The sequence below is a fragment of the Lactuca saligna genome, chromosome 3 (assembly GCF_052625555.1).
Source record: "Lactuca saligna cultivar CGN05327 chromosome 3, ASM5262555v1, whole genome shotgun sequence".
Taxonomy (NCBI): domain Eukaryota; kingdom Viridiplantae; phylum Streptophyta; class Magnoliopsida; order Asterales; family Asteraceae; genus Lactuca; species Lactuca saligna.
Genome location: NC_136419.1, coordinates 43,219,727 through 43,233,347, shown reverse-complemented (window position 1 = coordinate 43,233,347; position 13,621 = coordinate 43,219,727). Strand labels below are relative to the sequence as shown.

General features: G+C 33.3%; 2 protein-coding genes across 3 annotated transcripts; one reads left to right on the top strand and one right to left on the bottom strand.

Annotated features, from left to right (window-relative positions):
* The first annotated feature begins 2,954 nt into the window (after positions 1-2,954).
* Positions 2,955-7,093, top strand: CGL1 (alpha-1,3-mannosyl-glycoprotein beta-1,2-N-acetylglucosaminyltransferase). Its single transcript, XM_078984581.1, has 17 exons — positions 2,955-3,280; positions 3,454-3,504; positions 3,794-3,881; positions 4,026-4,088; positions 4,187-4,221; positions 4,314-4,390; positions 4,491-4,536; positions 4,924-4,986; positions 5,198-5,264; positions 5,333-5,401; positions 5,493-5,562; positions 5,734-5,795; positions 5,900-5,990; positions 6,062-6,155; positions 6,251-6,352; positions 6,426-6,596; positions 6,794-7,093. The coding sequence occupies exons 1-17, from the start codon at positions 3,212-3,214 to the stop codon at positions 6,911-6,913; spliced, it is 1,338 nt and encodes a 445-aa protein (XP_078840707.1). The 5' UTR covers positions 2,955-3,211; the 3' UTR covers positions 6,914-7,093.
* On the bottom strand, positions 7,062-8,381 carry LOC145036106 (dihydroflavonol 4-reductase-like1). Of its 2 annotated transcripts, XM_078984583.1 has the most exons (5): positions 8,243-8,378; positions 7,977-8,146; positions 7,541-7,892; positions 7,275-7,467; positions 7,062-7,203 (listed from the first exon to the last, which is right to left on the bottom strand). In XM_078984583.1, the coding sequence occupies exons 1-5, from the start codon at positions 8,370-8,372 to the stop codon at positions 7,062-7,064; spliced, it is 987 nt and encodes a 328-aa protein (XP_078840709.1). In that variant the 5' UTR covers positions 8,373-8,378. The 2 variants fall into 2 exon arrangements, with proteins under 2 accessions (XP_078840709.1, XP_078840708.1); XM_078984582.1 differs by having other exon boundaries at positions 7,541-8,146; positions 8,243-8,381.
* Positions 8,382-13,621: the final 5,240 nt, after the last annotated feature.

The window sequence follows — 13,621 nt, the reverse complement described above, 5'->3', positions numbered from 1 at the left end:
CCCTATCCTATCTCCTGTACATTTCATGAGCTGTCAAAAACAACCCCAACCTCCCCATTACCTACCCTTCCAATCACATTCGACCCAATAGTGGCATCTTACTTGTCAATCCATCGACCATACTACTTTACATCGACCATCTATGTGTGGCTACGTTTTCGATCACCACCCAAACAACCTCACACAGTTACACTCATCATTGATGTTGGCTACATCTTCTGTCATAAACCATGATCTAACTCATTACATGCAAACTCGTGCTAAACATGGCATTTCCAAAACCATGCATTCTCTCTCTCTCTCTCTCTTGTATTCCTCGATCGTATATATACAAGTAATCAAGGACCCATATTGACAAAAGCCATGGATGAAGTGTTCATACCCTTATCTCCGATGACACTTTGGTTCTTGTATTGAGACCCGCTGGGGTAAATATTATTCGATCGATGTGGCTCTTTAAACGCAAACTAATGCTTTGGTAATTTAACTCGCTACAAAACATAACTTCTCGCAAAATGGAAAAAGCTAACACATCGGTATTGATTGTGATGAGACTTTTCAGCTTGGTTGTCATAGTAGAAACTATACCCAATGTCATCAACCTAGATACCCCTCGCCTATGAGTTATCCATTAATTGGACCTCAAAAATGCATTCATCCATGGTACTCTACATGAAATCGTTTTTATACACCAGCCGCCAGAATTCGTGACATTTAGTTCAAATATCATGTATGTAACATGGGACGGACTCTATACGACCTTAAGCACGCGCCTAAAACATGATTTTAATGCCTTGCCGCGCTTTTCGTGAGTACTGTTTTGTCACAGCCCCTCAGACTCATCTTTTTGTCTATCAAAGTAGTTATTCTACTGCCTACTTGCTACTCTATGTCAATGAGATTATCCTTACAACATCCTCCACCATAATTTTCCACTAGGTCATTGCCTCACTTGACAGAGAGTTCTCCATGATTGGTCCTGGTGTTTTGAACTATTTTATTGGGATTTCTGCTACTTATTTAACTACAACCTTATTTACAAGCCAATCTTAATATACTATTGATATCCTTGACCGTGTCGGTATACTTACTGCAAACCATGTACATAGAACCCTACATAATCTAAATTAAACCGATCCTGTCCCTTGATGTATGATCCCACTAAAGGGGTGTTTGTATAGGAAAAAAATAAGTGCTTATTGTTTATTTTCATAATAAGCTAATTTGAGTGTTTGGATAAAATCCAACTTATTAAGCTAAATAAACTAATTTTAATAAGTATCTTTCACCATTCTTTTTGCTTATTGCTTATTCTCACCACAAATAAGTTATAAGCAATAAGCTAAAAAGCTAATTCAAACACCCTTTAAAAACTTCAATTATATATGAAAAAAAAAGAGAGAAAACTTATTGATATTTTTGTTTTACCACACACATTCTATCTCTTTTGACTTTTGGTCTTTCCAACACAGGGAATATGACTTATCAAGGTAATTAACTTTTCGGTATGTTCACATCTGGGTAACTATCTTTTTTTTGTACATATGTAGGTAACAAACTTTTTGGAAGTGTTCACATATGACCATTATGACCTGCTATAACAGGTTAAATCCTAGATGTGAACGCTTTCAACAAGTTTGTTACCTAGATGTGTACAAAAAAAATAGTTACCCAAATATGAACAAAACGAAAAGTAAATATTAAATTACATGAATGGTCCTTGTGGTTTGGGGAATTTATGGTTTTGGTCGCTAACTTATTTTTTTTAACTTAAACGGTCCCTACTGTTTATTTTTGTTGCGCGTTTGGTCCCCGTCTTACCTAAAAATACTATTGTGCCCTTATTAATTTATTTTTTTAATTAATACTCTTATCTATGTATTTATTTTTTACATATTCAAAAAAAATTAATAGACCACACATATTTGTATCTCCTCCCCATCTTCTATTTCTTTTCCATCTTTAGTAACATCGATGTCTTCACCGTCCTTTTTTTTTTGGTACTTCAACTCTGGCGAACCAACACCATAACCTACTATCTCTTCATTTTTAGTGGGTTGTGGTGCTGATTCGACGGAGTTGAAGGACCGAAAAAAGAAGTGATGATGAAGACATCGATATCACTAAAGATGAAAAATAAATAGAAGTTGAGAAGGATGAAAGATGGGATGGTGATGAGATACAGATATGTGAGGTCTACTAATTTTTCTTAAACATATAAAGCATAAGTACATAAACAAGAAAATTAATTAAAAAAATACCAAGGCAACAATAGTCTTTTTAGGTAAGATAGAGACCAAGTTCGTAAAAAAATTAAATAGTAGGGACCATCCGAGTTAAAAAATTAAATTAATTAAAAAATAAATAGTAAGGATCATCCAAGGAGATACAAATATGTGTGGTTTATTTTTTTTAAATATGTAAAAAATAAATACATAGATAAGAAAATTAATTAAAAAAAATAAATTAATAAGAGCACAAAAGTATTTTTAGGTAAAACGGTGATCAAACACGCAACAAAAATAAACAGTAAGGACCATTTAAGTTAAAAAAAATAAGTTAGCGATCAAAACCACAAATTCCCCCAAACCACAGGGACCATTCATGTAATTTAATTTTTATTTTTCGTTTGTTCATATTTGGGTAACTATTTTTTTTTACACATCTAGGTAACAAACTTGTTGTAAGCGTTCACATCTAGGATTTAACCTGCTATAGCAGATCATAATGGTCATATGTGAACACTTCCAAAAAGTTTGTTACCTACATATGTAAAAAAAAAAAATAGTTACCCAAATGTAAACATACCAAGAAGTTAATTACCTTGATAAGTAATATTCCCCTTCCAACACAATCCATTTCCAACAAAAATTATTTAAACTCCGAAGTTAAAACCGAGAAAACGTAATTATCAAATGATCAATGCCCACGGACAATTATGCGTTGTGCAGAGAATCAAATACTTGTACCGTATAACCTCCTTAAGCATCCGGGAGTAGTCCTCCGCTACAGACATGGGATGACCCGGATGTTGAAATTTCATGGGTAAAGTTATGCAGGAAGTTTCGACTACCCAGAAGAACAGAGAAGAATTAAGTCAGAATTCTTGATCCCTCTTGCGAACAGAGATCGAAGGCTTCAGTTCCATTTCTAGTCTGAAGCTTTTGATCCACAAAAACGCAGCCCTACGGACGAAAAAAGAAAAAGAAAAATGGCGAGATGGTCTTGCGATTTCAGATACCTTCTCATCCTCGTTGTAATCGGATTCATATATACCCAGGTTCGACGTAATTCGAACACATTTTTAGGCAAATCAATTGAATTCCATCCATCTAGGTCTAATTAATCGCTATCCTCAGTTGCTCATATTCTATGTTATGCATATTTCCCGTTTAATTCCTGATTGGTGTGTAACTATTTAACTTTGGCTTATTTTACTTACTTTTTCATCAGATGAAGCTTTTTGCCACACAATCTGAGTACGCCGAGGCACTTGAAACTGCAGTACGTATATTGCCCTTACATAGTGTATATTTGTTCTATTTTCCTAGTTATATATTCTCTATTGCTTGAAGATATCAACATTTAAGAGCCTATGTAGTTGATAATTTATTCATCTAAACTATGTAATCATATTGAATTATTGATCTACTCAATTTCATCCTTCATATCTGTTTTACCCTAGAAAACTTATTAGTTGTTGACTTGTTTCTTGGCACTATTGATTTTGTGTGCTGTCTATCCTAAAAATTTCTATTCTGCAAGTATTTAGTGAACATCTGGATCATAACAGGTGGAAGCAGAAAATCATTGCAGGAATCAGATGCGGTTACTAATTGATCAGATAAGCATGAATCAGGAAAATATTGTGGTTTTGGAAGGTAATTGAACTCATTTGACTACTGCATCCTGCTGTTTCTTCTTGTTTTTTCCATTATGATGTCATGGTTGTTTTTGTTTCTTTCATATCAAGAAGAGACTGTTTTCTTTAATGAGACATTCTACATTTACTTTTTTTTTTCCAGAAAAAGTAAAACGTCAAGAACAGGAGTGTGAACATTTGAGGGCACTTGTTCAAGATCTTGAAAGTAAGCTTCTTCCATGGATAACTTAGTAGAAATACCACATTTATCTTTATGGATGAAAACTTATTACCAATCTGATCTTATACTTTATCAATTTCCAGAAAAAGGTGTTAGAAGTTTAACACGGGAAGAACAGGTTTGTATAAGAATAATAAAACCAACTTTATAATTCTAATCTCCTGTCTATCAATTTTTATTTATAATAAAGTATGTACATCATCATTCCAGGCACCAGTGGCAGCTGTTGTAATTATGGCATGCAATCGTGCTGATTATCTAGAAAGAACTATCAAATCTATCTTAAAGTATGTCTTGCTTCGATAAATGTTTTCTTATCTTAAATTTTTCCATAACTCAATTAAGCTTCTGTCAACTAAGTATTCAACCATTCTTCATGATTATCAGATATCATAGTTTAGTCGCATCAAAGTTTCCTATTTTCGTATCCCAGGTACGCATAATTTCCATATTTTTCTTGATCTTTAAAGGAAAATTGCCAGAAATAACAATGTACTTTACTCTTTTTACCAATATATGTTTTATTTACTTTTTATTCATAATAGAAATGTAGTTACATTTCTTTACCCATAAAAGCAGCTTACTTACATTTTTATACTGATAAGGGCAATTTGTAACTCATAACACATAATAGCAACATATGAACAATTTTTTGCTCATAATAGCAGCATACTTACATTTTTAACCAATATTGGCCATATTTAAGAGATAAAGTACATTGCCAATATTGGTAGCAAAATGTAAGTATATGTTGCTCATAGCCCATAGTACATTGTTATTTTTCTACAATTTTCATATCTTTAAATATTAAAATTTTCAGGATGGGTCAAATTCTGATGTTAGAGCAAAGGCACTCAGTTATGATCAACTGACCTACATGCAGGTAATGTCATCATATATGTTAATATGTTATTGCTTGAGCAATGAATGATAATATATTTCAGTTTTGAGTTTTGATCTTCATTTCAAAGCTTCATATCGATTTTGGTCCCTTAAGACTTGAAATAAGGACCCAAAATGAAAAAATATTTTGATATTGGACTACTTATGTGCTCCAATATATTGAATTGAAGTCTATCTGTAATATGTTACAGCACTTGGATTATGAACCTGTACGTACTGAAAGGCCTGGGGAGTTAATTGCATATTACAAGATCGCACGTAAGCTATAAATTAAATTTATAAGTTTCATTTAATCTTTTCTTTATGCATTTCCACTGTATTTTCAGGTCATTACAAGTGGGCAATGGATCAACTGTTTTACAAACATAAGTTTAATCGTGTCATCATACTTGAAGGTATGAATTTTGAAGCATATCAGTTTTGTTTTTGTTATTTAGAATTAGAAATAGAAAGAACATTATGAGTTTAGACATTCATGGGTTGCAGATGATATGGAGATTGCTCCTGATTTTTTTGATTACTTTGAGGCTGGAGCTGGCCTCCTGGATAAAGATAAGTAAGTGGCTGTTTCTTTATAAATACTATGCCCATACTCCATATTGTTAATGAAGGGTAAAATGGTCATTTAGTTTCGTTCAAACGGTTTATCCAGTTGAAAAAATAAAGAAATTTGTGTACACAACACTTTATCGAGACAGACATCATTACTCATTCAGTCACTTTATAGGTCAATCATGGCTATCTCCTCATGGAATGACAATGGGCAAAAGCAATTTGTGCATGATCCTTGTAAGTCTAATCTTTATTTTTCTTTCTTTCTTTATTTTTTATTTTTAATTATCCAAATAGAAAACCATTTTGTATTTAATCTTGTTAAACAATACAATTTTCAGATATGTTATATCGGTCAGATTTTTTCCCTGGTCTTGGATGGATGCTAGCTAAACCTACATGGGATGAGCTTTCTCCAAAGTGGCCAAAAGCATATCCTTTCTGAAAAAATTGTGTTTTGTGGTTAAAACTTTTAAAGATAATTTTCTTTGACAAAATATTACTTACTGGGATGACTGGCTAAGATTACAAGAAAATCACAAAGGAAGACAATTTATTCGTCCAGAAGTATGCAGAACTTACAATTTTGGAGAGCATGTAGGTATCTTCTATTTCAACTTTACATTTCATCTTTTGTTTAATCATACGTAAAAATAATGGAATAGATTGATTACTTGTTTCTATTTTTTTAGGGTTCTAGTTTGGGACAGTTCTTCCAACAATATCTTAAACCTATTAAGCTCAATGATGTTAAAGTTGATTGGAAATCAATGAACTTAAGCTACCTAATGGAGGTAAGCATTTCAATTAAAAATAATTTAATAAGTCAACGGGTAATTAACTAACCATTTTTCATTGTTTTTGTAGGATAAATTTGTGAAGCATTTTGCAGACATGGTGAAAAATGCAAAACCTCTTTATGGAAGTGATCTTGTTTTGAAGACAAATAATGTAGATGGAGATGTGCGTATAAAATATAAAGATCAATCACATTTTGAAAACATCGCTCAACAATTTGGCATTTTTGAGGAGTGGAAGGTATAAAAAAAATTCAGATAAAGGACAATGTAGTCATTTTACTTGGAACAATGACAAAAAATGTTACAAAAACCTCCAATAAGAACTAAATTTGCAAAAAGGATACTTTGGGGGATCAAAAGTATAAAAAGAGATAAACTCAGGGACCAACATTGCAATTTATTCAAATAACAACTTATGTTTTTTACTTTATTCAGGATGGCATCCCAAGAACAGCGTATAAAGGAGTTGTTGTTTTTCGTCACCAAACATTAAAGCGAGTATTTCTTGTGGGGCCAGATTCCCTTCACCAATTAGGGATCCAAAATGTTGTTTAAATCAAATCTTCTCTCAAAGTCAAAGGTACACAAAATATTTTTTAACACGAAATTGTTGTTCTCGATTACTATATATAGAAAGATGTATCAGTAAATATTAGAACGCTTGAGGTAACATTTTGATGAAAAGAGAAGTTTCCAGATTTAACTAAGGAATAGAAAGATGGCCTTGTGCAACAAGAGAGGTGATACAATCATCAAACATTTCTTGAATCGACTTGAACTTAAACCCTAAGCTGGTTATCTTTGTCGTGTTAAACTCATAATATGGTCGATCATGCTGCTCAAACCTGCAAATTAGCTTTCAATCAGTTATAAGTTATAGCAAATTTATTTATTTATTTTTTATTTTTTTCAATACCGTTTTGGAATTGGTAGTGTTGGATAACGTGATGACAGAATGGAAACAAGTTCATCATTGTCGATTACAGTTGAGCTGCATAAATATCGTCCTTGAGCTTTTTCATGTTCATAAACTAGAATATGACAAAGAGCAACATCATCTATATGAACATATCCCATCCTCCCATGCCATTTAAACCTCTCTGTTTCCCCTGTTGATCCAAAATCCAAATACGTATTTAGGAATAAAATAAAACACATGGTTAGAGAAGAGAAGTTAGTTGCCTTGAAGCAATCCGAGGATATCTGATGCTGTAGAACATAAAGTAGGAGGTAAACTTGGTCCAACAAGAAACGAGGGGAGAATAGTCACGAGATTGATCCCGTTTTCGTTGCAAAACTCCCATGCTGCTTTTTCTGCCATGGTTTTCGAAAGTACATACCAGATCTGATACTTCTCACAGATTTCAACGGAACTCCAAGAGGACTCATCAACGGGTTTTTCAGGGTCAAATTTGTCTTTTACTCTTACTGTAGAAGACGATGAGGTGAACACGACTCGTCTCAGTGACGGATTCTTCTTACACGAACGTAAGACGTTCAGTGTCCCATCAACAGCTGGCTTTAAAATCTCCTCCTGAAAAACAACATTCAGATTTGAAGAAAAAAAACACTTCATCATGATTAAAACTGAAAGCAGAAGCGAACGAATGTAACATACCCTAGGGTTTGTAATATGTCCGAGAACAGGGGAAGCTGTGTGGAAGACGCCTTCACATCCCATGATTGCATCATCGAAGCTTCCTTCTTCTGTTAGCTCCGCCTTCACTAAGTGGAGTCTCTCCTTTGCTCCTTCAAGGTTCCATAGGTGAGCTAGTTTTGCTTCATTTGCTGCGAATTTAATTTAAATTAAAAAAAAAAAAAAAAAAAAAAGGTTAGTAGGATGTTATATAAGGAGGAAGAGATTGAAGATGGTGAGACACAGACCGGGGTCTCTAACAGTGCCAATGACATGATAACCAGATGAGAGGAGTCGCTTGATGAGCCAGGAAGCTAGGAAACCGGATGCACCCGTTACACAGACCTTGCGATGAGTCATTACTCTTTTTGGAGGCATAATGCTTTGATTTTTTGAAATATATTGTGTGTGTCTCAAACGTATTCAGAAGATGGTATGGAGAAGGTATGTCACGTAATGCTTGTGAGGTTTAGTTTTCTTTGAGAGACAGGACAGATGTTGGTTTCAAAGCATGAAATCAATGCTGCAATGCAAATCAGTTGACCAACAATAGAAAAAACAAAATACAAAGGTCTCTTACCTTTGATAGAAGAAATTAAACGTTTGGAGAAATTAAATATCATTCTACTTTTTCTTCCTAATTATCTTATTATTCATGTGAAATGGTGATAAATGTCATAATTGGATAAAATTGATAATTTTTTAAGACACATATCATCATTTTACATGGATAGGAAGATATCATCATTTTACATGGATAGGAAGATAAGTAGGATGATATTTAATTTCTCAAAGGTTTGTTATGTAATATGGATTATTCTAATGCAAAAAAAAGGTTGGTTAATTTAATCCTAAAAAAAGGCTGGCTTGCTTAACATTTTGGTTATTTGGTTAATGTTAGAAAAGTTGTTCATTTTCTGAAAGTCATAAATTCTCTTGGTTATTTGGTTAATGTTAGAAAAGTTGTCCATTTTTTGAGAGTCATAAATTCTCTCTGTGAATTACACCGCATGTGAATAACTTGTTGATCATTTCGACTTATCTTTGTGTATTTTGATTCCCATTGTATATATATGTAGCATGTTCTAGGTCTTTCATAAACAAACACTTATCTAGCGAAGTCTTGATATTCTCATTTTTCATGAGTAATATGTCATAAACATACAAGATTATAAAAATGCCAACGTCCCCTCAACTTTCGATATACACATGGGTCATCTTAGTTCTTAAAAAAGCTAAACTCTTATTTTCTCATAAAATCGAACATACCAACTCTAGGGGTGGTTTTTATTAGGGGTCTGGGGTTGTACCGACAACACATGTTTTTCCTGTATGCAGTGGAAAATTTTCGATTTTTTTTTCTACTATAAAATATGTCACTGGTAACATCTACTACGGATCGATAACACCTACGCAGTCCTGCATCCGCCCTTAACCAACTCTAAGAAGCACGTTTTAATCAAAAAACGGATTTACAAACCTTACATATTTAATTTTAGATGGACAAAACCATCAAGCGGTGTCAAATACACATCCTCATTTAAGTTCTCGCTAAAAATATATTTTTGGCATCCATTTGTCATATCTTATAATCACAATATGTAGCAATAACGAGTGAAATCATAACAGACTTAAGCATGACTACATGAAAAAAAGAGACAACGAGATTAAAACGTCTAACATCATTTTCAAGATGTTACAATAGTCACATGTACAAAATACATCTTCACATTATGCTTGACCTACTAATATGACATAATTAAGTAAATGCCAATACCTTTGCACTATGACGACATATGATGTAAACACTCCCAATAGATTTTTTTTGGAAAGGAAACTTTTTTGATGAGGGTTTTCGGACCAGCTTTTGTGCACCGACTAATCCCCCACTACAAACATGAGGCTATGTCTCATGCCCTGAAGTCATTACAGACAAGCCTCCATGACCACATAGATTGATTAGTGTCAGGATTTGAACATAAGTCAATAAATTATCCACCATATCTTCCACATACTATATTACTAATATTATTCCACACTCTTTACTTTCTCCCTCGTTACCCCTTTCTCATTTGACCAATTCATACGGACTTCAACATCACAACATATCATCGAGCTCACCCTGGGATACCTCTAATCGATACCACATCCATAAATTGATCTACATTTCAACTTGAGATTAGTCTTCCACTTTTAGCTTTGACATATCATCACAATGATACACCCTCAATTATATATGTAAAAGTTTAAAACATAAGTGTCTATACATCTTACATATGTATGTGTACATTCTTAAAAGCCACACTAAGCCTACATATTAAATCACAAGAATTACACTATAATATTGATATTCATAATAAAATGTAAATTTAATATAGCGACATAAAACATGTGCGTATTCATCTTATATATGCTTATCTACATCTACATTTAAAAAAAAAAACATATTTAGTCTACCAATTAAAATTTAAAATTTAGAGTAAACTGAATATGTTTTCTAAATATGCCCGTAAAAACTTGTTCTGGAGTGCAAAAATAGTCGATGTGCTTTGTAAATAAGTGCTGTAACTAGTTTTTCCTTTTTCTTTGTGTGTGTTTGTTGCCAAAATCATCCTTACGACATTATGCCCCTAAAAAAGTGTTTTTAGTTTTTTAGGGAAAAAATGAAAGGAAAAGAAAGGAGTGTGAAGGAAAAACTTACTTTATGTGATGATGTTTGTTGGATGTACTTTAAAATTTTAAAAGTTGTAGACTTGTAGTTATAGTAAAACCATATTTTGGTAATAAAAAAAGAAACTAACAAATAAGTTGACAAAAGATGTATTCTTGTGTAAAAATGAATTAGGTTAAAAATCAATAAATATGCTTAAATTTTGACTTGAGTGAATCAAACAGTGTGATTTTTAAATTGAAACTTAGCATACTTTTTTAAATTAAAAATTGACATGCTTACGATCTGCACAAGATTTTAATGGGTTGAAAGCTATCATTTGTCAATTTTAAACATTAGCAATATGCCAATATCTGACATCTCAAAAGTCAATTGTGGAAGCTATATTTCATTCAACTTTAGTGAATGTATACAATTTTTGTTATGAGATCTATACATTTATTTAAAACATGTTGATTTTTCCATATAATAACAAATTATGGACAAATTTTTAAAAATATCATTTATTTTTATTTTCTTCCAACTGAACATAATTTTGCTTCCCTTTCAATTCTTTTTACCGGAGAACACAACTAGTTATTTATTTATTTATTTATTTTGTCCTTTCTTCCTTTCCTTCTCTTTATTAATTTCCATTTCTTGAGGTCCCTTAATTTTAAAACTCTCCTTATTTTCATTTCCTCCACATTACCTTAATTTTAAAACTCGAAAACATTGAGTAATTGTGAATTGGCATTGATCTATTTTTGATGTCATATGTTTCCATAGTCCATTGATTGGAAATGTATATAGTTTACCAGGTCAAGTTTTCGAGTTTTAAAATTAAGGTAGCTAGCTATCTTTCCATGGGAAATATATAAAGAAAACAAAATTGTAAGGATGGTCTATGTGGTATATTAGCCAAACATGTTTGGATTAGTACCAATGCTCCAAAAATTTTCATTTTGTTGCAAGTTTGATCCATTTTGGTTTAATTTTTTATAAAATGATGATTATGCCATTTGCTTTTTTTTTTTTTTTTTTTCCAGTTTTTCATTACAGAATCAAAGAAGAAGAAATTGACGGTTTTCGTCGGCCTAAGCTGCCCTTACACCTCCCTTCAGTCAGGTAGCACCACCCAAACACCCACTTCGATCATTGTTGCCCTCCCTTTGAACCTCGACAGCCGAAGACGAGAGAAAGGAGATCGAGATCGGTTCTTCAAATTTGAGATTTTTTTACATGATAGAAAGATGGACAAGAAAGAGAAATGGAAATGAGAGAATGTGGGTGGGGTTTAGGGTGAAGATTAATTCACTGATTGATGGAAGTGAAGATAATTTGGATTGATGTTAGTATTTGATCTATAAAGATGATGATAGAATAAAGTTTTTGTGGAGAGAGAGAGAGAGAGAGAGAGAGAGAGAGAGAGAGAGAGAGAGAGAGAGAGAGAGAGAGAGATTTTTGTTACAAAATTGCAAAAATGGTCCCTATGGTATGCAAATTTTTAGGGGTTTAGTCCAAACCATGAGTTTTTTGGATTCATGGTCCTTTTGGAATGGTTTGTATGTGAACATAGTCCCTCTGAAAACTAAAATGACTATAATACCCTTGGGGCATTACTTTTTCATTTTTTTAAAAATTTAATATTTATTTATTTATTTTAACAATTAAAAAATAATAGAGGACCCACTTCTCTCTCTCTCTCTCTCTCCCCCAACACCCAAGAACACCTTCATAATCTCAAGAATATATTCATGAACTTAAGAATATCTTCCACAACCACCACCCTTTGACCACCGTAAGCCACCGCCACCACCCTTTGACCACCGTCTGCCTCCACCACCGTCTGCCACCACCTTAGTCTGCCACTACCACCATCTGCCACCTCCATATATGGTTCCACCATTATCCATAATCCCCTTCCCCTTCATCGTTCCCCTCCTCCGACAACCTCTTTTCAACCATCTCCGCCAACAACAACCAATTATGACATCAACCACCAATGTTGAAATCTAATTCTAACCTCAAATCAAAATCAAGATCTTAAACTTAAAATCTAACCTGCAACTCAAATTCTAACTCAAATCTAAGCATGACAACTTAAATAAAAAAGAATCTACCACCTAACTTCAAATCCCACCTCGGTTTACACGATTAAAACAAGAATAGGCTTGTTGAGTCGATTAGAATTTTGAAACGCAGACGATGAAGGTTCAGACCCAAATACTTTGAAGGTTGAACCATGAAGTTGATCAAGGAAACAACATTCCAGGGATACATGACCATCGATATGATATTTAGAGATCAATGAGGAGGAGAGTGATGAACACTGTCGTTGCTTCCTGCAAATGGTTTATCCCAAATAATGGCGATAGTGGCGTTAGATTTAGGGTTTTGGTAGCATCTCCGGTAATGGGGTGGAAGGCGATTTTGATGAAGGTATTATCATCAAGTTTGGTTTCATTTGATGCAGATGGTAGTCCCAATGTGTGGATTTTTCTATGGAGGTTGATATGAAGAAACACTAGAGAAGATGAAGATGGTGATTGGGTTATGGGTAATTTGGAGAGACAAAGAGAGAGAGAGAGAGAGAGAGAGAGAGAGGTGGGGCCCTTGATACTTTTTAATTTTTTAAATAAATAAATAAGTATTTTATTAAAAAATGAAAGAAAAATAAGTGTACCGAGGGACCAAATATGCAACCAAACTAGCTCAAAAGGACCATGAATCCAAAAAACTCGGGGTTTGGACTAAAACCCCAAAAATTTGCATACCACAGTGACCATTTTTGCAATTTTGTCTTTTTTTTTTGTAATAAAAAAATTAGAAAAAAATACAAATGGCAAAATCGTGATTTTATAAAAAATCAAACTAAAATGGATCAGACTCGCAACAACATGAAAACCTTTAGACCATGAGTGTTAGTTCAAACCTTTTTGGCTTAAAGTGACAATTTTCACCTACCATAAGGACC